The sequence below is a fragment of the Monodelphis domestica genome, chromosome 4 (genome assembly GCF_027887165.1).
Source record: "Monodelphis domestica isolate mMonDom1 chromosome 4, mMonDom1.pri, whole genome shotgun sequence".
Lineage (NCBI taxonomy): Eukaryota > Metazoa > Chordata > Mammalia > Didelphimorphia > Didelphidae > Monodelphis > Monodelphis domestica.
The window spans coordinates 416,489,088-416,516,324 of NC_077230.1; the positions used below are offsets into that span (position 1 = coordinate 416,489,088).

General features: G+C 46.1%; 1 protein-coding gene across 4 annotated transcripts; it reads left to right on the forward strand.

Moving 5' to 3' along the window:
• The first annotated feature begins 2,123 nt into the window (after nt 1-2,123).
• LOC100017222 (zinc finger protein 883-like) lies at nt 2,124-26,485 on the forward strand. Of its 4 annotated transcripts, none has more exons than XM_007491881.3 (6): nt 2,124-2,272; nt 3,693-4,077; nt 6,422-6,498; nt 17,770-17,896; nt 21,588-21,695; nt 24,094-26,485. In XM_007491881.3, exons 2-6 carry the CDS (start codon nt 3,831-3,833, stop codon nt 25,629-25,631), a joined length of 2,097 nt encoding a protein of 698 aa, XP_007491943.2. In that variant the 5' UTR covers nt 2,124-2,272; nt 3,693-3,830; the 3' UTR covers nt 25,632-26,485. The 4 variants fall into 4 exon arrangements, with proteins under 4 accessions (XP_007491943.2, XP_056652053.1, XP_056652054.1 ...); XM_056796074.1 differs by lacking the exon at nt 2,124-2,272 and adding an exon at nt 4,716-4,903 and having other exon boundaries at nt 3,945-4,077; XM_056796075.1 differs by lacking the exon at nt 17,770-17,896 and having other exon boundaries at nt 2,149-2,272.
• Nucleotides 26,486-27,237: the final 752 nt, after the last annotated feature.

A 27,237-nucleotide genomic window follows, 5' to 3' on the forward strand; every position in this document is an offset into this window, starting at 1 on the left:
TATCACCTCGGCTGCTCAAATCCACAGACCTTCTTTCAGCTTTCATATTCCTTGACCTCTCCCTCCCTCCCTGTTCCTCCAGCCAGGATCCTCTCTTCTCCCTTGGCTTCCTAACCAGGGGCTTTTGTGGCATCAATACAAGGCACCTTCCTCCTCAGACAGAAATATCTTTGGTATGGAGGGCTTGTCGTGCCTCCTAGGGGCAGCTCTCCAGCCTCTGACCCCCACCTGACACCCAGCTCTCACGTGTGGCTCCCCAGTAGCTGCTAGCATGTGGCAGCGGCCACACCACGGCAACGGCTCGACAGGCGGCTAAACCTTGTTGAGGGTAGCCATTGGGTCGTCTACCCCTGGTGAACCAGGTCTTTGCTCACCCAGCATGTGAAGACTGCTCCGGCTGAACAGACGGAAGAAACCAATAAGAAGGTTCAACGGCTGAGATGGCGACGCAGCAAGGCACTGTGGAGTGCTTAGGGCGTGTTTGGAGCACAAAGGACAACACGGCCATCCAATGCAGCTGAGGAAGTCTCCAGGTGTAAACGACTTTTCGTGCCACTGGACCCAGGCTTCCAACTCCGAGAGAGTGGGACTGTCTCTGCACCGACTTTTCACTTAAATCTCCTTCACACACAAGTGTCTTTGTGCACAAAAACGCACAAAGACAATCATCATCCTCGGTTACAGAGAGACTACTACCTAAGGTTTTTTTTTCCTTTCCTTAAAAGAAAAACCAAACCTTTACCTTCTGCCTTAGAATCAATACTGAGTATCAATTCCAAGGCAGAAAAGCAGTAAGGGCTAAGCAATTGGGGGTTAAATGACTTGCCCAAGGCCAAGCAACTAGGATGTGTCTGCGATCAAATTTGCACCCAGGACCTCCAAACTCCAGGCTTGGTGCACTATCCACTGAGCAACCCAAGCAGCTCATCGTGCATCCTTCCTAAGCACAGCCTCTAGGGCGGTAAAATGAGCTAGAGAAGCAAATGGCAAACCACTCCTAAGGTCAGGAAATCCGAGTTCAGGTCTCAGACAATGTCTGAAAAGAACTGAACAACAAAAAGCAGTGCAGATCTGTCTATATCTGATAGGATATCTATCTTTCCCTTCCCCATCCCTCCCTCCCCCCTTCAATAAACTTCATTAGCTCCCTACCGCCTCCAGAATCAAACACATGAACCCTTTGGTTTTCTGGCTCCCTTCTACCTTTCCTTACTCATCTCCCGTACTCTTAGGATCTAGTGGCGATTGCCCTTCAGGCTCTTCTCCACCCACCCTACCCCTAAAGCTCCTTCTTCCCATTTGGAACCTTTTCTCTGGCCCTCCTCCAGACCTGAATGCTCTCCCTCCTCATCTTCACCTCCAGGTTTCCATCAAATCTCAGCTAAAATCCCGTCTTTGACAGGAAGCTTTCCTGGTGCCCCTCAGTTGTATTGCTTTCCCTGAGGAATCACCTCCAAGTTACCGCATCTTGTTTGGTGTGTCCTTGTTAGAATGGGAGGCTCCCTGCGGGCAGGGACTGTCCTTTGCATCTCCAGCACTTAACGCAGTGCCTGATATACAGTAGGTGCCTAATAAATGCTTACTGCATTTCACTGGCGTAGAGGATTCCTGATAAGGGACTGCTTCGGCATGTGCGTATCTGCACCCTATCCTCCTAGAGAACTGATTAGGGCTCTTAGACAAGAAGTGACTTGCTTAGGGTTACACACACATAAGTGTTAGGGGCAAGATTTGAATCCAGGACTTCTTGCCTGACCCTTTCAAGTCTTTGATTCAAATGGTCCGTACCTCGGTCGGGGGCACAGACTCCTGGGTCCCTCCACTAGAGCCCCCGCTACAGACTGGCACATTAATGATGGATTTGCTTTGGGTCTGCCCCTGCTGGGAACAATGCAGATGGCGATGTCCTCTGGGCTGCTGGAGATGCCTGGCTGAGTAGATACAAGGGACGCAGTACCCTAGATTTACAGCCCGCGGGACCTCCAAGGTTATCCAGTTCGGTCCGACACCGCAGCCCCGGCCGCCAAAGGCTCGTTCTTCTGCGGCAAAGCCCTCCGGACTACATTTCCCAGCCTTCCCCACGAGACCTTGACAGCGTGTGGAGGATTCTGGGATTGGTCTGAACTGGCTTCTCCGGGGCTGCTCCTGCGCAGACGCATTTGTACGGGCTGCCCAAGCGAGCGCTGGACCACGGTGGCAGCGGCGGAGGTGACGCTGACGGGAGTGACGGGAGTCTTGGGCCGTGGGGTGCTGAGCCGCGGAGTCGACAGAGGTCCTCTATCACATACTCCTGCTAGCCCTGCTCCGTCACCCCCATCCTTATTGACTGTCCCTCCATTCTGCTGTCCCCTGCACCCTGTCTCCCTCATCTTCCCCCATCCCTCCCCACTTCCTCCCATCACTCTCCATCTCCCCCCACCTTTTCCATTTTTCCTCACCTCTCCCATCCCTCCTCACCTCTCCTCCCCTTCCCCATCACTCTCCATCTCCTCCATCCCTCCTCATCTCCCCCATCCCACCCTACCTTCCCCGTCCTTCTTCATCTCTCCCTTTCTTCATCTTCCCCATCTTCCTCCATCTGACCCTTCTCCAACCCCATCCCTCTTACCTCTCCCAATCTCCCTCGGCCTCATCTTTCCTTTCCTTCTGCCTCCCTATTGCACTCTATCTTGCTGCTTCCCCTCCTCGAAACCCCCCTAACCTCCTCTCACATTCTCCTTCCTCTTCAAACCATCTTGGGTTCAGTGATTCTGTATTAGTGCCAGTGTGTGTCTTGGGACCCATGAGAGCTAGTGGCTTGTGTGGCTGGTACCCCTGAATCTACTGAATACTTTGACTCTGTAGAATACTGAGTTTAGAATTGGAAAAAGAGGAGGCAGCTGGGTGCCTCGGTGGATGGAGAACCAAGCCTTGAGATGGGAGGTCCTGGGTTCAAATCTGATCTCAGACACTTCCCAGCTGTGTGACCCTGGGCAAGTCACTTAACCCTATTGCCTAGTCCTGATCACTCTTCTGTCTTAGAACCAATACACAGCATTGATTCTAAGATGGAAGGTGAGGGTTTAAAAAAAAAGAACTGGAAAGAGTTAAATTCAAATCCTAAAACTAGCTCTGATTGTGGGCAAGGCACTTAATTTATCTGAACTTCAGCATCATTATTGGCAAAATGTGGATAATTACTCCTGATATCAGGTTATTGTGAGGTTCTAGTGACATAATGTATGTAAAGTACTTTGCACATTTTAAAGCTGTATATAAATGTTGGTTATCTTCTTGCTGTGAGAAAGGGACTATGGAAGGACGCTAGGTGGCTCAGTGGATTGAGAGTCAGGCCTAGAGATGGGAGGTCCGGGGTTCAAATGTGATACTCAGATACTTCCTAGCTGTGTGACCCTGGGCAAGTCACTTAACTCTCATTGCCTAGTCCTTACTGCTCTTCTGCTTTTGAGCCAATACACCGTATTCTATTGATTCTAAAATGAAAGGTAAGGATTTTTTTAAAAAAGAAAAGAAAAGAGCTGTGGTCTGAGGAGTATCCAGAATGGTACTTTGGCTTCCCATAAGGTTGTGTTTTCATTAGAACACACACACATCTTCGTGTCTGACTACTGCAGAATCTCTAGGGGGGCTTAACTGAGATCCCTGCTAACTCTGCCTGGCACTCACACTGTGGATCTCTATTCTCTTTCAAGGTCTCTGCAGCATTCTGGAGGGTACTCCAAGCTGGTGGCTTCTTTATCTCAAGGGGTCCCAGGAAGTTGGGTTTCTTCCCAGGAAACACCTTCAGAGCCAACCTTGCAGCTCCTCAGAACCTGCCCCTGTGCTGGGTCATGGCTGTGCTCCTGACCCCATACATCCTGGCTCCTCAGGAACCAGTCAGCCTCCTGAGAGTGAAAGTGGAAGGTGTTCCTGGGCTCCAAGAAGTCACCCTAGGAAGAAATAAGCCTGACCCTGAGCCCTCTGAGCAACACTTCAGGGCAGGACTCAGAGATCCCTGTGAAAGATCAGAGCCATCTTTCTCTTCCGCCCCTGAGGAGATGGACCCGTGGGTGAAGGTGGCACAACAGCCTGAGCACGGTGAGTAGGACCACACTCTTGAGGATTTGACTCAATGCCTGAGAGCATCCTTGAAGGGAAAGGTACCGGGAAGAGGGATAGATACCAGGGATGGATGAAGGGGTGGACATCTGAGGAAAGAGAAAAGTGCTGGGCTCCGGGAGGCCTTGGATGCCTCCTTGGAAAGAACATGCCCCTTTACAGTCAATCAGTACAAATTAAGCACCTACTATGTGCCAGGCGCTGGGGTAAGCACTGGGCATACAAAAAGGCCAAAGACAGTCCTTTCCCGCAAGAAGCTTATATTCTAAGCAGGGAAACAGCATGCAAACAAATAGATACAAAACAAGGAGGAGACAGGATAAACAGAAATAACTAACAGAGAGAAGGCACCAGAATTGAGAAGAGTTGGAGAAAGGCTTCCAGTAAAAGATGGGATTGCAGTTGAGACTTAAAGGAAGCCAGGGAAGTCAGTAGGCGGAGTTGGCAAGGGAGAACATTCCAGGCCTGGGGACATTCCAGGTCACTGGGGCTGGTGGATGGGGCCAGTGTTCCCACCCACTTGGAAACCTCATCCTCCAAAGAATTTTTTTTTGCTGGGCTGGCTTTAAATCTAATTTGGCCATTGGTGTATCCCTGATTTCATTTTGTTCTTCTAGGAGCTCTGTGAAGCAGGGAAGGCAGATGCTATGAGCCCTTTTTTAACAAATGAGGAAACTGAAGCTACAGAGAGAATTTCATAAGATCCCACAACAAGTTAATGTTAGATCCAGGAAAAGAATCCAGGCCACTTGACTCCTTGCTCTGAGTTTCTCCATTAGGCCGCCCAGGCTCTTTGATGCCAAAGGTAATGTCTTGTAGAAGCTGATTTCTCCAGAGGACTCAGAGGATGGATTCGGTATCCATCCTCTGAATAAGGAAGGTGAAAAGCCAGCTTTCTTTGTTAAAAGAGATGGAAGTGCTTCTATATTTGGCCACGACACAAAGGCCTAATCTCTTTTCCAGAATCATTTTTGACGGTTAAGTGCTAACCATGAGATGCTGCAGAAAAATAGAAAATGGGGATAATAGGGCAGTTAGGTGGCTCAGTGGATAGAGCATCAGGAGGACCTAGGTTCAAATCTGGCCTCAGATACTTCCCAGCTATATGACTGACTCTGAACAAATCACTTAACCCTAATTGCCTAGCCCTTGCGTTCCTCATTTTTAGAATTGATACCAAAACAGAAGGCAAGGATTTTTAAAAGAGGCAGGGAAGGAACAGGGACAGTAACACCAACTTGAAGGGGTCTGGCATGGGCTGATGGCCTTTCTTCTGTGTGTCTGAAGACCAAGATTTAGGTCCTCCCCTTTTAAACACTCCTCATCCTTTTGGGTACCCTTTCAAGCCCTGTACTATCCAGGTTGTTGCCATCCCAAAGAGGTTTGATCAATAGCTTTCTTTCCTTTTAGTCTTATTTTTGTTTATCTCTTTGGTTTTTAATCACCTTCAATTCCAAATATATCCCTTCCCCTCTCCACCGAGCCCTCTCCTTGTAAAAAAAGACTTAAAAAGATGAAGAAGGAGAAAAACAGGACAAAACCAGCCAACAGTCAGTGAACTGGTCTGACAACAGTGTGTGCTATCTTTCTTACCCATGGCCCCTGACCTCTGCAAAGGAGGCCAGTGGGGGGCAGGAGAACACATTTCCCCCGCTTTTTTCCAGGGCCAAGTTGGTTCATTCTAATTAATTAATATCTATTTCGGGTTATTGTACATTAGATAGTAGTTCTTTAAATGTGGTGGTCAGTGCTTTCTGTCCATTCATATAAGTCTTCTCATGCTTCTCTGCATTCTTCATATTCCTCATTTCTTACAGCACAGAAATTGATTGCATTCATCCGGATCATTCTTTCAGTTTGGTACCTAGAACTGTATTCAGTTCTTTAAAACAGATTTTTGCTCCCATTTCTTTTTACCCCACAGTCAGATCTGTGGTCATGCCTCCTCTTCCCAGCCCCTACCTCCTATCAGCCTTCCCTCATACCAGAAAAGCAGGTCAGAGTCTGCAGTCCTCCACATCTGCCCTGAGTGTGCAGGAGACTTCCTGTATTAAAGCGGACAGATCTCCTGCCTGTGGGAAGTTACTAATTCAACCTCAGTGGATACACGAAGTGGCCTCCCTCCATCGGGGGTGACTGCAAAGGCAGGTGGGGTCCTGGCAATGTGGGGAGCAGGAGGAGAGGTGAGCCCAAAGCAGGTTGGAAGCTCCATGAGGGCAGGGACACTACCAGAGTGTCAGATGGGTGGTGCTGGTGCCATGTTGTCAGACCCCATGCTGGTGTCACCATGACTGTCTTTCACAGCTCCTCTCTTCTCTCCTAGATCTTCCTTTCCAGGAGTCCGCTCTTCATCAAGAGGGAATCACAGAAGAAGAAAGGCCCTCGAGGACTGGCTCTCTGGTGAGTTGGGGTTTCTTCTCTTTTCCCATCCAGATTCAGGACCAGGAGCTCTTGGTAGATGGTGGACTCTATAGGGCAGTCTCTTTGCTTGCCTGATTACCCTCCTTAGGCTTTCTCTTCTCTCCACCCAACCTTTACCCATTCATCCTGCAGATATTTCCATGACCATTGTCGGAGCTCAGTGCAGGAATAAGGCTCCTTTCTTGCCCTCAAGAAGTCTGACTCTCATTGAAGAGACCATCAAAGGCAGGCAGGAAGGCAGAATCACATCCAATGATCACTTGGGGCTTGTGGATAAGTGCCAGGGAGATCACTGTCCACACAATGAATGGAGGGTCTGGCTGAAGCCAGAGGCTTGGGTGGAGGTCAGATTTGAACCCAGGTCTGCCTGACCCCCAGTTAGCTTCTTCCTTTGCTATATGCACTGTGTTTTCTCTCCTTGACTTTTCTGGAGGCCTCACCATGCTTTCTGTAAAACAAGCATCCCTTTATACAACTTCCAGCAGACATGGAGGATTGTACGTGAAGCCACAAAGCTGGCTTTTCATCTTCAGTTTGTAATAAATTCAGCATGTAACTTCCAAAGCTGTCCTGCTTGTTTGTGCTTCCTTCCTGCCTTCCTTCTTTCTCTTTTGCACATGAAGAAATGCTTTAATAACCCTCTTTTCTTTCTTTCTTTCTTCCTTCCTTTCTTTGTTTCTTCCTTCCTTCCTTCCTTTCTTTCTTTCTTTCTTTCTTTCTTTCTTTCTTTCTTTCTTTCTTTCTTTCTTTCTTTCTTTCTTTCTTTCTTTCTTTCTTTCTTTCTTTCTCTTTCTTTCTTTCTTTCTTTCTTTCTTTCTTTCTTTCTTTCTTTCTTTCTTTCTTTCTTTCTTTCTTTCTTTCTTTCTTTCTTTCTTTCTTTCTTTCTTTCTTTCTTTCTTTCTTTCTTTCTTTCTTTCTTTCTTTCTTTCTTTCTTTCTTTCCTCCCTCCCTCCTTTCTTTCTTTCTTTCTTTCTTTCTTTCTTTCTTTCTTTCTTTCTTTCTTTCTTTCTTCTTTCTTGACAGCCCCCAGCCCCCTCAGAAAATGCCTCCCAAAAATAGAAACAAGCCCCTGCACCAAATAGGCATGTTCAAGAAGATCAGGTTTCCATATTTGCTGTACCAGAAGGTATAGGTCCTGTTTGGCATATTCTTAGGTCTGTTGCCTTGCTCTTGGCTCCCCAGAGTTTTTCCAAGGCAGAACAGTATTCTGCGAGGCTGAGGGCATGGGTTTGGTGTCTTTGGTGGCCTTATTCAAGAGGCTCAAAGATCCAAAAACTGTAGGTTAGAGTGTGTGTGTGGGGGGGGTCATCAACAGGGCTGCCAATGTCTTTGAGGATGACAGGATAGAAAAAGGCAGCTGAGAGCCAGGCCTAAGAGTGCTGAGAATGTTGACTTCTAATGGGAACAGGGTTCTAGGGGCCAGCCATTGCCTGGAGGTGATAATTCAAGGGAGGACATTTCAGATGAAGGGCCCTGATTAAAAATGAATGGAGCGGGGGCAGCTGGGTAGCTCAGTGGATTGAGAGCCAGGCCTAGGTTCAAATCTGGTCTCAGACACTTCCCAGCTGTGTGACCCTGGGCAAGTCACTTAACTCCCATTGTCTAACCCTGTCCATTCTTCTGCCTTGGAACCAATACACAGTATTGATTCCAAGATGGAAGGGAAGGGTTTAACAAAAAAAAAATGCAGAGCGAAGAGAGGGCAAGGCCTCCTTGGAAATCAGTGTCAAGAGCTGAGGGGAGTCTGGGAAAGCTTAAAAAGAGGGTGACAAAAACATTCAAGTCCCCAATGTCTCCTCTGATGCTCATAGCCACCCTGTGGAGAGGGTGCCCTTATAAGATGAGGAAACTGAGGCACAAAGCTTACAAGCCTAGTCCATGATCCCCAGGCTAGTGAGTGGGAGGTAGGATTGGAACCCAAGTCTTTGTGTCTCCAAGTTCCTACCTCCTGTCCACCGTACCCCTTCTACTTTGTTAAGAGCTATAGGGAACAGGGAAGAAAAAGATTCAGTCAAGAGGGGAGTTTGCTCACCAAGGATAAAGTTTCCTCCAGGCCACCATGGAGTATAGGAGGGCTATTAGGCCCTGTGATGTGAGTCCTGTTAGCTCTGTGTGCATGGGTGCTCTGATGAGATTGAGACCACAAGGTAGTGACCCCGGGGGCCCAGGGGTCTCCATTTGTCTGTATGAAGCCTAACTGTGCCTAAAGGCAGCAGGGAATCAGAGGTTCAGCCAAGAGGTCCCCAGGCTCTTTGACCTCCGCAGGGGTGTCCTTCATGTCTTTACACCCACCTCAGGCTCCCCAAAGTGGCAGGCCAGGTTCTTCCTGCTACGTGTCCCTGAGGAAGGGGCTCTCTCCAAAGTCAGCCTTGCCCCTTTCACTGGACAACAGAGTTTTCTCAGTCTTCAGGCTGCTCGGGCCGCCCAGGCTGGCTTCTTCTGCCCTTGTCCAGACCCTCATCACTTCCCATCTGACCTGTGATAGCTTCCTGTCTGACTCCAGCCTCTCCCTATCCCAATCCATCCTCCACAGGGTTGCCAAAGGAACTTTCCTAACTGTGTCAACGTGATGTCCTCTTCACACACACACACACACACACACACACACACTCTTCCAGTGCCTCTGTTTGGCATTTCAAGTTTTCCCAGATTTGATTGCACACCCTCTCCTCCTGGATCTGCTGGATCACTGTCTATGGCCTACATCTGGTGTCTTGGGTTCTCTTCTCCTCTTCTTCTCTCTCCCCATCTGTCACCTCTCTTCTGCCTCCCTCCTTCTCTCCTCTCTTCTCTCCGTCTTGTCTCCCGCTTTCTCTTTCCACTAATCCCCCCTTCCTTGTTCCCCATCTCTCCTTTCACTATCCTTTTCAATGCTTTAATTTCCTCTTCATGCTTTCCAATGTGGATATATCCCTGGGTTCTCTCCCTGAAATTGATTTCATCCGGAGGGCTCATCAGCTCCCACGGATCTGATTCTTCTCTTGATTTCAACAACAACTCCACAATTTTCAGACTCAGATCTCTCCCCCGAGTTCATTTTCCTGTTATACGTGCAACTGATGCCTCAGATTTGGCTTGGCCAAAACGGAATTTATCACTTTTGCCCCTCACCGTCTCTCTTCTGATTCTTTATTCTGTTAATAGTGCTCCATCCTCCTGGTCATGATGGTTTCAGATCACCAAGTTATTATCTTGGACTCTTTTTCTTTCCCACCTTCCACATTCAGTCAGTTTTTATAAGTCCTTTTAATTCTACTGCCATATAATCTCTCAAATCCATCCCCCTTTTTCTATTTATATATTTCCATTATCTGAGTTCAGGCCCCTATCACCTCTTGCCTGAACTATGGCAACATATTTCATATTGGCCTCCTTCTACTCCTTCCTTCAGCTACCAAATACATCCTTTAAAAAATCCTAACCCTAAACATTTCCAGGGGCACCTAGGTGACTTCATGGATTGAGAGCCAGGCCCAGAGATCGGAGGTCCTGGGTTCAAATGTGACCTCAGACATTTCCTAGCTGTGTGACCCTGGGCAAGTCACCTAACCCCCCATTGCCTAGCCCTTACTGCTCTTCTGCCTTGGAACCAATACTCAGTATGGATTCTAAGGTGGGAGGTGAGGGCTTAAAAAAATCATCTCTTTCACTATTTCTTACAGTGTAATCCTATTCTAGAACAATGTCCTGGAAACTTGGGTTTCCTTCTTAAGATTCTAATCTTTTTCTTCCCTTCTTTTAAAGTTTTAATAAATGCTTAATCCCCGCCCCATTTTCAGGTTTAGGAAATGTATTGGGATTGGAACTATTCCCATTTGTTTCCCTGTCAGTCAGTAAACACAAAAATAAAGTGCCTACTATGCACCAGGCACTGTTCCAAGCATTGTAGATTTCAAAAAGAGGCAAAAGACAGTCCCTGCCCTCAAGAACCTCACACTCTAATGGAGGAGACAGCAAGCAAAAGCAATGCATGGATAATCTATAGATAGAATAAATAGGAAATAATTAATACAGGTGGCACTGAAATTAAGAGAGATTGGACTAGAGTTGGGAGGTCCTGGGTTCAAATGTGACCTCAGACACTTCCTAGCTAGGTGACCCTGAGCAAGTCACTTAACCCCTTTGCTTAGCTCTTACCACTTTTCTGCCTTGGAACCAATATACAGTATTGATTCTAAGATTGAAGGTGAGGGTTTAAAAGAAGAAAATAATCTATCCAGTGGTCAGATACTTCCCAGCTGGGTGACCCTGGGCAAGTCACTTAACCCCCATTGCCCAGCTCTTACCACTCTTCTGCCTTGGAACCAATACCCAGTAGTGATTCTAAGACAGAAGGTAAAGGTTAAAAAAAGAGGGGGGGAGAGGGAGAGAAGGAGGGAGAGACAGAGAGAGAGATGGAGAGAGAGACAGAGAGAGAGAGATGGAGGGAGAGAGAGACAGAGAGAGAGATGGAGGGAGACAGAGAGACAGAGAGAGAGAGAAGAGAGAGGGAGAGAGAGACGGAGGGAGAGAGAGAGAGAGAGGGAGAAAGAGACAGAGAGAGAGAGAGAGAGAGAGAGAGAGAGAGAGAGAGGGAGAGAGAGACAGAGAGAGAGACAGAGAGAGAGACAGAGACAGAAAGACAGAGAGAGAGAGAGATGGAGGGAGAGAGAGACAGAGAGACAGAGAGGGAGAGGGAGAGAGAGACAGAGAGAGAGAGAGAGAGAGAGAGAGAAGGAGAGAGAGAGAAGGAGAGAGAGAGAGACAGAGAGAGACAGAGATTGAGATTGGAGAAGGCTTCATGTACAAGGTAAGATTTTAGCTAAAGGAAGCCAGGGAGATCAGTAATCAAAGCTGAGGAGAGAGAGTGTTCCGGACTGGAGGACAGCCAGAATGTCCAGAGCAGAGAGATGGAGAGCCTGGATTGTGTAAGAACCAGGAGGCCACTGTCACTGGATCAAAGACTGTGAGTCTGGGAGTGAAGTGGAAGAAGACTGGAGGGAACAGGAAAGGGATTTGAAGGTCAAACAGTATTTTGTGTTTGCTCCTAGAGACAATAGGGAGTCACTGGAGTGTATTGAGTAGGAGGGGTGGCATGGTTAGACTTGTGCTTCAGGAAAGTCACTTTGGTGGCTGGATGGAGGATGGACTGGTGTGGGAAAAGCTTTGAGGTAGGAAGACCCACCAGCAGAGCGTGGTCCAGATGTGAGGTGTCCGGGCTCTGCACCAAGGTTGGGGCAAAGTCAAAGGAGAGAAGGGGATGTATTGGGAGAGATGCTGTAAAGGTGAATTCAACAGGCCTTGGCAATAGCCTGAATATGGAAGTAGTGAGGAGTCCTGGACAACTCCTAGGCTGAGAACCTGGGGAACTGGGAGAGAGAGATGTGGGAGAGGTTGATTTGAGAAAGATGGTCATTAAATTTATGGGAACGGATGAGCTCACCCAGTGAAGACATACAAAGGGAGAAGAGAAGAGGGCCCAAGATAGAATCTGAGGGACTCCTATAGTTAGAAGGCCTGATCTGGAGGATGATCTAGCAAAGGAAAAAGAGAAGGTGCAGTCAGAGAGTTAGGAGGAAAACCAGGAGAGAATGGTGTCCATTTAACCTCATCCCTTCCCCCTTTACTCCCTTGTTGAATTTGAAGTACTGAATTTCTCCATCAAATGTTTGACCATTTCGGATAAGATAGAGATTGATCTGATGCCCGCCCCCCTACCACCCACTCCATGTTCACATACCCTTCTGCTCACCCACCGAAATTGTATAGACATTCTAACTTTTCTTTTACATTGGTTTATTCCTTTTACCGTTCCTCCTCTTTCTTCTCTTAAAATCCTCACAGCAGACCAAATCTACTCCCAGATCCTGTTTTTCCCAGTTAGCTTTCTTTCATTCTCTGAAGGAATACTTGCTCCCTTTCCTCACATTAGAATGTTAGTGCTACATTATCAAAAGACTGTTCAAATTTATATAAATTACCTTATTTTTGTTTCCCATTGAAAGAACTCTTTTCCTTTCATCAATAATGTTTGAAAATTCACCATTTCATTAAAGATCCATTCCCCTCCCCCATACTATTATTTGCAAGGTATACTGTTCTTGGATGAGTCTATATCTCTTGCTTTTTTTTTATTTTGCCTATTATATATTCCAGTGGCTCCTATAGTTTGTAGAAGAAGCAGTCAGTGAATTCTTCCTACCTTCATTTTGCACTCTGATTTTAATAGATCTGAGAAGCTTTCATTTATAAGTTCTTAAAATATAGTATCCAGGCTTTTTTAATAATAATTTTTCAGGAAGTGATTTTTAAGTTCTCTCTCATTGACCCATTTTCAGTTTGATTATTTTTTATAACAAATAACTTAGATTTTCTTCTATTTCTTTAATCTTTTGACTTTGTTCTAATATCTCTTGCTGTCTCATGGAGTCATTGATTTCTATTTGACCTATCCTAGTTTTCAGGATTCCATTTCTTGGGTAAGGTTTGCCCCCTTTCCATTCTAAACTATTTTCCTTCTAATTTCTCCTTCCAAGACTTTTATTTCTTTTCTTTTTTTGTCTTTTGCTTTATTTATTTTTAATTTAATTTTTTAATTTTTGCTTCATTTCTTCTAAGTATTTGCATAATCTTTTTGGAAAATTCATTTTTTCCTTTTTGTCCCTTCTTGTAGTGACTTTTTCCTAGGCTGGATTTTTGAGCATCTTTAAATCTTTAAGAACTTTTTTATATTTGTTGGTATCATAGTTTATTCATCTCTCTAGCTTAAGTTCCTGAATTAGATTTTTCTTTCCCAAGCTAGGCTCCACTCCTTGCTGCACTTTTGGGATAGAGTCATCTGTTCTTTTTTTTTTTTAACTCTTACCTTCCATTTTGGAATCAATACTGTGTATTGGTTCCAAGGCAGAAGAGTGATAAGGGCTAGGCAATGGGGATGAAGTGACTTGCCCAGGGTCACCCAGCTGGGAAGTATCTGAGATCAAATTTGAACCCAGGATCTCTCATCTCTAGGCCTGGCTCTCAATCCACTGAGCTACCCAACTGCCCCCTAGAGTCATCTGTTCTACTTGGCCTCAGCCTGGGTTACCTACGTGTCTATGGTGACCTCTGCCTACTGGGATTTAGTGCCTTTGCTTTTTTGAGGTTTTTAGCACTGGGTCTTCAGGGGCCTTGAACTAAAGCCCTCACAGCCCTAATCTCTGGACTCTCCCACTCTAGTCACCAACACTCCCTGGGGCCACTGAGGCCAAGCCGTTCTCAGGCTTTTGAGCAGGAGCCTTCTATTCTTGCTGCTTCCAGATGCAGACATTTGTCTGGCCAGTCTCTGGGCCTGCTGGGAGGCTGCAGGTGGGTTTGCTTACCTTGGCCTGGCTTTGCTGGCAGACTCCTTCCTGACTGCCTGTGGGATTCTGGATGACTTTTTGTGTGTGTCTAGGGTGGAAGTGGTTATATTTGCCCTCGTTTCTCATCATTATTCTAGTTTCTTGATCATTATCCACTTTGGAATGAATTTTAGATTTTTGCTGAAATAGGTTTTGGGGAGCTGAGTATCTGCTTCCATTCAGGAAGCTCTCTTGGCTGCCATATTCATCTTCCTAATGCCAATTTCCCAGCATTCATGCCTTTGTTTAGGCTGTTTCCTATGTCTGGAAAGAACTCTGTTTATCTGTGCCTGTTGAAATTCTACCCCTGCAAGGCCTGGGTTGACTATTTATTACCTTCTCTAGGAAGCATTTCCTGACTCCCCCTCAAAAAAGAGAATTTCCTCAGTTCTCCCTAGAGCACTTTGTCTGGGTACCCCCTTTGCTCCATCGCATCCAGTCTGCCACCAGGAGACCATTAGTTCCTTGAAGTCCGAGATTGTGTCATTTTGGTGTTGCTCTATTTTCGGTCCAGCCCAGTGTCCTATGCAGAGGAGATCCTTAAGAAGTGTTTCTTGAGAGAGTAGTGAGGTGGCCCAGTAGATTGAGAGCTAGGCCTAGAGACAGGAGATCCTGGGTTCAAATCTGGCCTCAGACACTTCACCCCCATTGCCCAGCCCTTGCTGCTCCTCTGTCTTGGTAACAATACACAGTGCTGATTCTAAGACAGGACAGGGGGGAGTGTTTATTGAGTTGGATTGAATGGACACCATAGCTTTCCTCAACTTCAGGGATCCTTATTTGTTACACACTAATTTGCATTATTTCCTTGGAATTTTTGGACTGAGACTGTGTCCTGCGCCTTCAGAGAGAACAGACGGTGCCTTCTTTCGCCATCATGACCCCTCTCTTGGGTCCCAGGCCCTCCAGGAACCATTGGTGGTCTCCTCCCCTCCGACATCTGTGCCTGGGAGGACTGCCGTCTCAGAGTTCTTTGTAACCCGCTTCCTCCCTGAATGAACGGTTAGATTCACAGAAGCTGAGCTGGAGTTGCAGTAGCCATCGTGTCACCCCTCTCTGAACAGACGTCCTTAAGGAGTGGAGCAGTGAGCCAGGCTCTGCCCGAAGGCCTCCTGACATGGGAGCCCCCCATTCCTCTTTGGAATCACTCAAGGGTTTTAGCCAGATTTTTCTTTACATCATGCTCCAGCCTGCTTCTCTGTAGTTTCTTCTGCCTCGACTCCAGGACCAAGCAAGAGAGTGCTAGCCCTTCTTCCCCAGGATAGCCCTTTGAATTATGACAGCTCATGAGTGTCAAGTGTTTTCTTCTCAGGGCTGAATATCTTGTGTTCTTCAGCTCACCTTCCTCATAAGGCTGAATCTTAAGACCCTTCACTAAGCTGGTCACCCTCCTCTGGCCATTACCTAGCTATCGATGTCCTTTCCAAAATGTGATGCCCCAAATTAACCAATGCCATACTCCAGATGTGGTTTGCGCAGGACACAGGGACTTATTCCAGGGTGGCCCAAGGTGCCACTGGATATTTTGGCTGCCATCTTTTACCACTGAGGCACAGTAAGCACTCAGTTGACCAAGACCTCCAAATCTTTTTCATACCTACTATTAAATTATTTTAGAGTTAGGGGGAAGATGTAGGGGGGTTAAAAATTAAAGGGTTGGATTAAATTATTTACAAGCGTGATCACCAGGAATTTAATCAATTCCAAATTATTTTTTAGCAATTTATAAAATATAGAAAGGATGAAAGTAAGAAAATCAGAGAAAGAATAGGGTGACATATCTAACCTAACACACTAAATATTTTGCTCCGGCCCCTGGCTCAATCCAGGCAGGACTAATTAGTTCTCAGTCAGAGGGGCCTCAGCCTTGAGCCGAGGACCTAGGGTTGAATAAAGCAAGGACTTGAGTCATAAAGCCTCTCTCAAGAGGGGAGGCCTCCCCTGAGGCTGGTCCCTTCAGAAATTCCAGGAAAGGAGTCAGCCTTTTTCACTCACCCACAGGGTAGCTCTAAGGGAAAAATCCAAGAGCAGTCCGAGGTCCCAAGCTGGAGCTCCTTCAAGATCAAGTTCAAGGTGAAATATGTCTTCACAGGAAGATCTTGGCACTTTTAAAGACCCTTCCTTTTCGTCACTTCCTGTGACTTCCTTCCATCTTACGTGTACCAATTACAGCTAAACCTTTGCTTAGGACAGCCCAGGGGCAGCCAGTCGATTCTGATTCATCACCCACTATTGCACGCATGGGTCACAGATCGCCCCCACTCTAGTGTAAGTGGGGTATATGCTCTTCTGGTGATTAAATCTACAAATGGGCAAAGGAGAGTTAGCTCCATCTTCACAATTCCCCCTGTGATCATTTGGGAGACTAGTCTCCCCAGTTGAGCATTTGACATAATCATCTCATACCCCTAAAAATTTTCTAAGTACACGTGCATACGATATTGCACCTTCTAAGAGGAAACTACAATAGAGATAGGATGGAAATAGAAAAGAGAAAAAGCAAAGCCAGTGTTTGCTGGGCGCATTGACAAAAGCCAATTAGGGGGCAGCTCCCTTTGGCCTAAGAGTGTACTTTCAAAATAAATGTTCAGCCCCCTTCACTTCAATCAACTGCACCCAAAAGTTCATTCTGGATCTTCTTGATGCAGGGTAGGTTTCTGCAGGCATCTTTCATTCTCTGGATTCAAGGAGTTAGCAAACTTCTTTCCCTGAAATTTTTCTCAAACAAAATTTTAAATCTTGGATTTTTATGAAAATACAATACATTAGTCAGTCATTAACCATTCATTAATTTTTCCCCAAAGGCTTTATTGCATATTTTTTCAATTGTCTGCAGAAACAATTTTTAGCATTTGTTTCCTGACATTTCGTGATCTAAATTCTTTTCCCTCCCTCTCCTCTCCTCTCCCCAAGGCAGCAAGCAACATGATATATCATAGCTATTGTTATTTAACCATTTTTGTTGTTGTCTTTTAGTAGTCTTCTGTTGTGTCTCTTTGTAACACCAGTTTTCTTGGCAAAGATACTAGAATGGCTGACAATTTCCTTTTCTAGTTCATTTTACAGATGAGGAAACTGAGACCAACAGGGTTAAGTGACTTGCCCAGGGTCACACAGCTAGTAAGTATCTGAGCCCAGATTTTAACTCAGGTCTTCCTGACCACAGACTCAGAGGTCTAGCCACTGTGCCACACAGCTGCCCTTAATTAACCATAGCTTCTTTTATACTTATGAAGTGGATTTTTAAAAACCCATAATCTCAGTGCACATTATTCTCTTGGTACCACTTTCTTTTTCCTGAATCACTTTGTACAAGTCTTCCTGTGGTCTTCATCAATTCATCCTCCTTTATGGTACAGGAAACCTAGGAGCATAAATTTAGAGCTAGAAGCAACCTGAGGAGCTATTTAATCCAGAACCTCATTTTACAGCTGAGGAAACTGAGACTCAGCAAGGTTTAATGACTTACCCAAGGTCACACAAGTAGTAGAATCTGAACCCAGGACCTCTTCATCTGGAGCCAGTACCACAGCCTCCCCACATTCCCCAGTTTGTTCAACTCTTGCGCAGTTGGGCTTGTAGTATGTTTCCAAACTTTTGGACTAACACTCTAAAGTGTTCTGTGGTGAATAACCGTGCACAGATTGGGCTTTTCTTGCTGCTTCGTCGTCCTGCATGAACAGTTTTGTCATTTTTCTCGCGTGACTCCAGATGGCTTTCCAGAATGGCGGGCCTCACCAGCACTAAATGAACTCCCTCCTGTGCTCTTCCTCCCACCCGCATTGACGTCTGTCTGCCCAGCGGCGGCCTTGAGGTTTCTGGGTCACCCCTGAACTGGCAGGGAGGGGAGGGGTGGGCAGCATAAGCAGCAGTGTCTTTGGTATTTCAGGGGTCAGTGGCATTCGAGGACGTGGCTGTGGACTTCACCCAGGAGGAGTGGGGGTACCTAGCCCCCGCTCAGAGGGACCTTCACAGGGAGGTGATGCTGGAGAATTACAGGAACCTGGTCTTCCTGGGTAAGGACAGCCTCCCTCTGGGGCTTAGACTCGGCCAGGCCTTCAGGGGGTCTTTGAGGGGCCTGTCGAGAGTCCAGCTGGCTGTGGGCCAAGGGTTCAGGCAAGAGACATTCCTAACCCTGCCACGAGCCACACAGAGAGCTTTTTGACTTTCCATTGCCGGGAGAATGGTCTGTGCTCCGTAGGCTTGGAAATGCCTGGCTGCGTGCTTTATCCTTCTCTGGGCCCTGGGCCAGGGGCCCTTCCCAAGGCGCAGAGCTCTGAAGGGGGCAGGACTCCATCCTGCGGGCCCGGGGCCTTCTTCCTGTTCCTCCCACTATCTTTCTGGGCCTCTGCCAGCCCCTGGAGACGCAGTCAAACTCCCCCGGCGCTGTCTTAGACTCCAGGCTGGGCAGAGGACCCCGAGAGCCGAGAGTGGAGTTGGGTCTGTGCCTTCCTGGCAGCTGTTACATCAGATGCCTTTCTCATACTTTCCCAGGCTTCTCAGGTTTTTTGGGGTTGTTTTTTTAAGCCCTTACTTCTAAGACAGAGAGGCAAGGGCTAGGGGTTAAGTGACTTGCCTAAGGTCACTACTAGGAAGTATCTGAGGCCAGATTTGAACCCAGGTCCTTCTAACTCTAGGCCTGGTCTTCTATCCCTTGGGCCACCTAGCTGCCCTTGCGTTCTTTTTTTTTTTTCAACCCTTACCTTCTGTCTTAGAATCAATACTGTGTATGGGTTCCAACGTGGAAGAGTGGTAAGGGCTAGGCAATGGGGCAAAATAAGTGACTTGCCCAGGGTCACACAACTAGGAATTGTCCGAGGTCAGATTTGAACCCTGGTCCTTCTGACTCTAGGCCTGGTGCTCTGTCCTTTGAACCACTTAGCTTCCCATCTCAGGTTTTTGAAAACTGGTTCCTGGGAACCCCAAAAGTACATTGTGGAAGTGGCTGTAGCTTCTCCGCCATACTTCCCTCTTCCAGGCATGTGCCCGTAGTAGGGCTTTTCCTAGCCTCTCTTCTCCTCCATCTCACCTAGAGGATTTTAGACTGTGCCCGTCAGAGCGTCAAGAAGGGGAAATGTCTCTCTGGCTTTCTCTGCTTCCCTTTGAGCCATCCTGTAAGGAGGGCATCAGGGAGGGACTTTTCCTTATCCCCAGGCTCCAGCCACTCACTGAGCCCCTGTGGTCCGTCTCCAGGGTTCTCTGCTTTCCCCATCATGTGTAGGTCACGCTTCCTCCCAGGAGCTGGGGACAAGCCTCTTTCTTATCTCCGTCTTAATAGGGAGAGAAGTCGATTCCTCTCTCCCAAGGGAAGTACAGCATTCTCTTGCTGAGGACAAACTCTCCCTCTTATTGTAGCCCTTTCGGCATGGATTTCTCCCTCTTCCCTCCCTGATGGCCGAAGGGCTGCGGCTTCTTCAGAGGAGGTGAGCTGGTCCTTTCCCAGCTGATTACGGGAACTCATTCGAGGATTTTCTCCCCTGAGAAGGTATCCACCTGCAGGGATGCCCGTAGGTCAGATGAGAAGGGATTGTCCCTCTGTTCTTCACCATAGAAGCCCCATCGGATATTAGGGAGCCCTCGCTTTTGGGGGCTCGCCTCCACCTGGATGCCTCCCTACACACCATCCTCTTTCCTTTCCTCAAAGATGGCCTGGACCAAGGGCCACCAAAGTTAGTTGGCATAAGGTGTCAGTCTCTGTCCCTTTATCAACCAACCACTCAGAGTGGGGCAATGGAAAGCACCACACCAGGAGTCAGGACTTGGGTTCGAATCATCAGCTATTTGCTACCTGTGTCTTTATAGACAAACCCCTGCCTTTTCTGGGTCTCCATTTCTTCATCTGCAAAACAAGGAGGTTCAATGAGACAGTCTCGAAGGCTGTTTCCAGCTCCAATTCTGTGTCCCAAGATCCATGGGCACCCTTTTGGCGGAATGTCTATTTTGTGCTTTGAGCCGTGTTGGGTGAGACACGGTCCCTGCACCTTCCTTCAGCTGAGTATCTGGTGTTCTCAACACAGGAAGTTTACCGGGCCCTGAGAGGGAAGAATTCCACTTTTTCTGGGAGCCTAGCAGGAGTGGGAACAGTCTTCTTCTTCTTCTTTTCCCTAGGATCTCTTTGCAAATATACCAATTTCTTAGCAAAAAAGAGGTCGAGGGTCCATTTGTTTTTGACCATTGCCTCAGACTAAAGCCTGAATAAGAGTGTTGCTACTGATGGTCACCATGTTGATGGTGTCGAAGGGTCTGCGGAGTGCTCACGTGATACAGACATCACTCAGGCCACCAGGGCAGCGAGGGCTCCCAGGAAGGAGAGCCACAGCAACCAAGGCCCAGTCCCGCTGGCCTGTCCACTACGGGCAACCATTATTCAGTTGTAACTCAGGCCCACCCCTGTATTTTCAAAAGCAATTTTCTCTGGCATTCAAGATAAAACAAATGAAAAAAGCATTTCTACTAAGAATTTACGTCACAGCAGGGATGGAAGCAGTTATTGTAGGGAGAGGCTTGGGCAAGCAGGCAGGGCCTGTCACTTCCCTTGATGCTAAGGTCAGCATGGCCTACCACTGGACAGTTTCTAGTACTTGCTTCTCTTGTAGTTACCACCTGATTTCTTCCGTGAGGACAGGTCATGTGATGAGTGTTTTGGCCAATAAGCAGATGTCTCTCCTGTTAACAAGCCGCCAGTAAGAGGCTTTTAGCTGCCTAACTTTTATACCTAAAAGTTCAGGCTTGGGGCCTTGCATCTTGGTCAGGCACGTCTCAGAGTCCTCAGTGACTAATTCTTCTGAACCATCAAAAGCGATGCTCCTGTGCCACTTCTTAACCCAAGGATCTCCAGGGTTCTTTCAAGCCCCCCAGGTACCTTGGGACTTCCCCAACCCCAAGGCATAATCATCTTCTGTATATTGATCTGTGATAGAATCTCCCTATTGGAAGAAGATCAAGTTTGGGTCTCGTTTTCGGCTAATACATTTAGATTTTCCTAAGGAAGATTTCTCTCCCCATACTAGAAGCGAGGTCATAGTTCTGTGGGGGTATTCAGAAAGGTAGCCCCCTGCCATTTGGATCTGGATACCCAGAGGGTCACTCGTGATCTTGTGCCCCTTCCCGCCTGGCTCACGGTGGTGTCTCTTCCCTTGTTACGAGGAAGCTGGTGCTCTTTAGAAGATTCAGACCCCACCATCAGGCCCCAGTTTGTCAATGTGTCAGCTTCCGTGAGATGTGGCCTTGTTTAGTCTGCAATTCGTTCTCCAGTTTTCCGTCAAACTCTGTTATTTGGAACTTTGATTGAGAATCTTGGCCTTCCAGCAGCAGCGTTCCCAATCTTGACTTTGATGCCCCCTTCTCAGTAGTCTGGCTTCTTAATTCCCTGCTTTACTGATTTCCAGACACTTTTTATGAATTTGTTATTCTGAAGATGTAGCTGTCTTCTCCCTTCTGAGCTCTGCGCCAGGGTCCTTTCTAACAATTTGTTTCTTTACGTAACCCCCTCAAAGGGAAACAAGGTCCAGAGAAATTCAAGAGGATTAAAGTTTGGCCATTTTCACATCCCATCACATCCCTTACTGTGATGATGAACAGAAACCCTTTCTAAGACTTCTGGGATAGAACAGGAAGAGCATTGCTTTTTGTGGCTGCCAGAAATGTTATGGATGTTTAGAAATAAGCTAACTGGAAAATAATTGCAGTACCTTTTCCCATGAGCAGGGCTTGTGGCTTCCAAACCTGATGTCATCTGCCATTTGGAACAAAGGAAAGAACCCTGGAGCCTTCGAGGAATTGAGAAGAGAAAAGCCTTACGAGGTACCTGTCCAGGTGAGTGGACATAGCCAGGAAAGTACCACCATGAGAAGACAGATTGGTCAGTTAGGACTGGTGGCAACTTTGAAATGCCAATCGGGGACTTCTCACAATGTCAGCATCTGCCCTTATCTGATCCTTCCCTGCAAGTGTCTGGCTAAGCTGCTTATCATCTCTTAGAAAATGTTTCCTTTCACCTCACCTTTGTTTCCAAATAGATCCCTCATGCACTGCCTGGCCTCTTAATAGGACACCAATCTGTGGGCCCAGAGTGGTTCCCTGAGACGAGATGGCTCAGGAGGGAGTGTGAGTTCCCCAGCCTCGGCATTTCAGGGAGTGCCTGATGGTGCCATTAGAAGTCGTCCAAGCTTCATCAGATTGGCCTGCTTAGCCTCCTTTTTAGCCCAGCACCAGCTTCTGGCCCTGCCACCATCGGGAACCACAGACACGCATCCCGGCTGCAGCAGAGTGCCGTTAGTCAATGGCGCTGATTGTCCGTGTCTGCGTTTGGTTTCCAATACCTGACTTCGCCCTTGAAGGAATGGATGGACAGGCCTCACTACGTGTCAGGTGCCATGCTGAATCCACGGGGAAAGACAGCACGTAGAAGTAGTGGCCAGCCAGGGTTGTTTGTGAAGAGTATTGCTAGGTCTGGTTTGATTATAGATCCTGGAGCTGGAGTGGAAAATTGGGTGGGGAAATACGGGGACATGGTGTGAAGATGGCGGGCTAGTCTTGGTCCCCAGGCAGAAGCCCAGGTGCCTAGGGCAGAGCTGGAGTGGAGCAGAGGAGCTCTACTGCCTCCTCCTTTCAGATGACTGTTGCCTTATGGATTCTCAGCCATAGCTTGTCCTCCATCTCCCACTTCTCCCGAATCCCTCTTCTCCAATCTCTCCATCTTCAAGCCTTTGTCAGGAATGTTATAGGAAGGATTCTTGATGCAGTGGCATGAGTTGGGTTAGATGTCACCTTCTAAGCCTGGAATTCTGGGATTCTTGTGGAATCTTGCACTTAATGGGTGTTAAAGACCTGATTGTCATTTGGTATCTGAACTCCCCTCCTCTGAAGGGGCAAAGATGGGCATTATTGCTCCCACTCAACCCAAGAGCCAGGGTAGGGGGCCGAGCATCTACCTCAACCTGCTTTTCCCTCAGGAGAGACATGCTTCCCTGACCCTGCCTGGTGATACAGAGCAGCCAGCCTTCTCTGTTTCCTCCTAGACCAGGGGTCAGCAAACTATAGCCAAGTACAGCTGCCTGACCTTTTGTTTGTGTACAGTCAGAGAGCTAGGAGTGATTTTAACTTTTTACAGTTATATTTAAAAAATATAAAGACCAGGAGCAGTTAAGTGGCTCAGTGGATAGAAAGCAAGGCCAAGAAACCAGGGGTCCTGAGTTCAAATTTGACCTCAGACACTTCCTAGCTGTGTGACCCTGGGCCAGTCACTTAACCCCAATTGCCTAGCCCTTCTTGCTCTTCTGCTTTGGAACCAATACTTAGTATAGATTCTAAGATAAGAAGGTAAGGGTTTAAAACAGATAAACTGTAAAGACCATTCTTAGCTCACAGGCTGTAGAAAATCAGGTGGCCAGCCAGATTTGGCCCAGCTCTGCACTAGAATAGAACATTTTTTTTTCAGAGAATTACCAGATATCAGAACTGGAAAGGGAAGTCAGAAGTCATCTAATATGCACAATACCTAAAACACACACACACACACACACACACACACACACACACACACACACACATCTGGCAAGTATTCTTCCAAACTTTGCTTGATTAACTCAAGTGAGAAGAGAGAGCCCCACTACTTTTCTTCCTGGGCAGCTCATAAATTCCTTTAGCGCAAAGACTATATCTTATATGTTTGGTCCTTTACCTTCCATCTTAGAATCAATACTATGTATTAGTTCTAAGGTAGAAGAACAGTAGAGGCTAGAAAGTGTGGGAGGCCAGATTTGAACCCAGAACTTCCTGGCTTGAGACCTGGCCCTCTATCCACTAAGCCACCTAGCTGCTCCAATTTGTTCTTTTTTTTATCCTTATTTTCCATCTCAGAATCAATACTGTGTATTAAGTGACTTGCTCAGAGTCAAACAGCCAGAAAGCAATTACACATGTGAAGTCATGCTAACCATATTTCCATATCAGCCGTCCAAGCTGTCATTCTTTATCTCATATACTATATGGGTCCTACTATACTTCTGTACCCAGCTCATTTTTCTTCTTTTGTCCCCTAGTGTTTTTCAAGATTGCCAAAATGCACTGAATGGATTTCAGGGCTGTGAAAAGCATACAGCCTCTAGGCATTATTTTCAGTTTTTTTTTTTTTTCATTGCAGTGGTTTCTTTTTTCTCTTTGCACCGTGAACAAAAGTTATTGGGTTGGGTTTTTTTTTTTTTCCTTTCAGACTCAGAGACCAGGCCCGAGGCCAAGGCACAAACTCCAAAGCAGAGAGTTTCTCGAGAAAGATCTTTGCAGGGGCTGATAGTGGACAGACTCTCAAGGAACAGCCCCTTGTTCTCCAAGTTTAAAGGACAAAAAGTCAGAGAAAGTGAGAGCGGTTTAAATATAAGTCAAGGAAGTCAGGGGAAACCCTATGAATGCAGCGAATGTGGGAAAGGATTCATTTACTGCTCTGAACTGATTCGACACTGGAGAATTCATACAGGAGAGAAACCTTATAAGTGCAATGAATGTGAGAAAACCTTCAGATATTGCTCGTCTCTCACCCAGCACCAGAAAATCCACATTTTAGAGAAACCCTATGAATGCAATAAATGTGGGAAAGCCTTTAGTGATAACTCAACACTTCTTCGACATCAGAAAATTCATAATGTTGAGAAAACATATAAATGTAATGAATGTGGGAAATCCTTCAGTTACTGCTCAGCCTTGATTCGACATCAAAGAATTCATACTGGAGAGAAGCCCTATGAATGCAGCGAATGTGGGAAAACTTTTGGGTACTGCTCATCCCTAATTCAGCATCACAGAATCCATACCATAGAGAAACCGTATAAATGTGATGACTGTGGAAAAGCCTTTACCGATAGTTCAAACCTTCTTCGACATCAGAGGGTTCATAATGTTGAGAAACCTTATAAATGTAATGAGTGTGGCAAGTCCTTCAGTTACTGTTCAGTCTTTATTCGTCATCAGAGAATTCACACTGGAGAGAAGCCTTATGAATGTAATGAATGTGGGAAATCCTTTAGCCACAGCACGTGCCTTACCCAGCATCAGAGAACTCACACTGGAGAGAAACCATATGAATGCAGTGAATGTGGAAAAGCCTTCAGCCAAAACTCATCCCTTTATTATCACCAGAGAGCTCATACTGGAGAGAAACCATACAAATGTAGTATATGTGGGAAAGCTTTCAGCTATAATGCCTCCCTTACCCAACATAAGCAAACGCATACTGGTGAGAAGCCCTATGAATGTAGCGAATGTGGGAAAACATTCAGTCGAAGGACATACCTTACTGAACATCAGAGAATTCATAGTACAGAGAAGCTCTTTGAATGCAATGAATGTGGGAGGTCCTTTAGCCAGAACTCATCCCTTGCTGAACATCAAAGATTCCATACTGGAGAGAAACCTTATGAATGCAGCAAATGTGGGAAAGCCTTTAGCCGGAGCACATTCCTCACTCGTCATCAACAAACTCATAGTGGAGAGAAACCCTATGAGTGCAGTGAATGTGGGAAAGCCTTCAGCCAGAGACAGTCCCTTTATTACCATCAGAGAACTCACACTGGAGAAAAACCATATGAATGTAATGAATGTGGGAAATCCTTCAGCCGCAGCACATTTCTTACTCAACATCAGAGAATTCATACTGGTGAGAGGCCATATGGCTGTGACGAATGCGGGAGTGCCTTCAGTAGGCGAGCAGCCCTCACCAAGCACCAAAACCTTCATTGTAGAGCATATCTACATTGAACGTGGGCTAGATTTCATTTTGATTAATATTCAGAAGTCAAGTACTCTAAGTAGCTGTGGTGACCTGTGTCCTAGGATATCTGTGTCCATTAGCCTTTAAGCAACAGGCCAGCCCCTAGGCCCTGCCCACCCTAGCTAGGCAGCAGAGTGAGGAGAGATTCATGGAACCCCTGTCCCGGTTCAGTGCAGACTTTAGTTATATTTCTATAGGTGAGCTACCAATATAGGGATTCACCCTTCAGACCCTGGAGAACATTAAGGATTGTGGCCTCTACCACTGTGCGAAAATATGAACCCACAAAAGATTTCAGTATCTTCTCAATTGGTGAAAGTCTTCAGCTTAGAATCTTTAAAGCAAGTAGAAATTACAATGGCCAAGGAAGGTAAATTTGGGTTTGATATAGATAAGGAAAAGTTAATGTGTTCACAGGAGATTACATTTCAGGCAAACAGGGTGTATATCCATAAAGTTTTTGATATATATTTTTTAATTAAAACCCTTGCCTTCCATCTTGGAATCAAGACTGTATATTGGTTCCAAGGCAGAGGAGAGGTAAGGATTAGGCAATGGGGGTAAAGTGACTAGCTCAGGGTCACACAGCTAGTAAGTGTCTGAGGTCAAATTTGAATCTAGGACCTCCTATCTCCAAGCCCAGCTCTCAATCCACAAAGGCATCTAGCTGCCCCCAAGTTTTTGTATTTTTTAAAGAAAAAAATCAAGACTGGGGTAATTCTAGAAAATGATTGGATTTGAGAACGTTATAAGACTTGCAGCTTTTGTTGAAATGTCTCAGAACTATATATTTAAGTTGTCTATATAGGTAACCCTTTTAAAATAAATATACAAAACAATATTCTCATCCTTGATCCTTTGATGTTATTTTACATGAAAAAAAACTTCCTTTATATGGATTCTATTTAATGTTTCATTGTCAGAAGACACACATATCAGATACAGGTGACTTTTTGGGAACTGAATGTTATAATCATTGCTTTTTCTTTAGTGTGTCCATTCCCTCTTGAATAAAGAACAATTGGGTTTTTGTTTTGTTTTAGTAGTGTCACAGTTGGAAGCTTGAGTAATAGACTTCTTTCCCCTTTGTTTCCTTTTCCCACAATGTTCAAGTTTAAAAGGACTTGCCTGAAGAATCCTCTCTACAGAAATACCAAAGTGTCTTCCTCTCCCCAGCTTAAAGACCTCCAGTTAACAAATCCACTAAGCCTGGGGGGTTATCCATTTTACTTTGAGATGCATCCTGTTAAAAGGTCTCCTGAAACAGGAATGATATCTGTTCCTGCCCTCCCCCCCACCCCTTACTTCCAACTCGTGGGATAGCTAAAGACCTCTATTATGGCCACTGTAAATTTAATTCAGGATATATATATATATATATATATATATATATATATATATATATATATATATATATATATATATATATATATATATATATATATATATATATATATATATATATATATACACACACCTTTTCCTTTAACTGACTCTACAGCATGACTCAGAAATCCTCCAGTACCCAAATTTCACTGCACTGCTGGCGCGTTCATCAGTGTCCTTTCTAAAATGTCATGCCCATACCCGAAT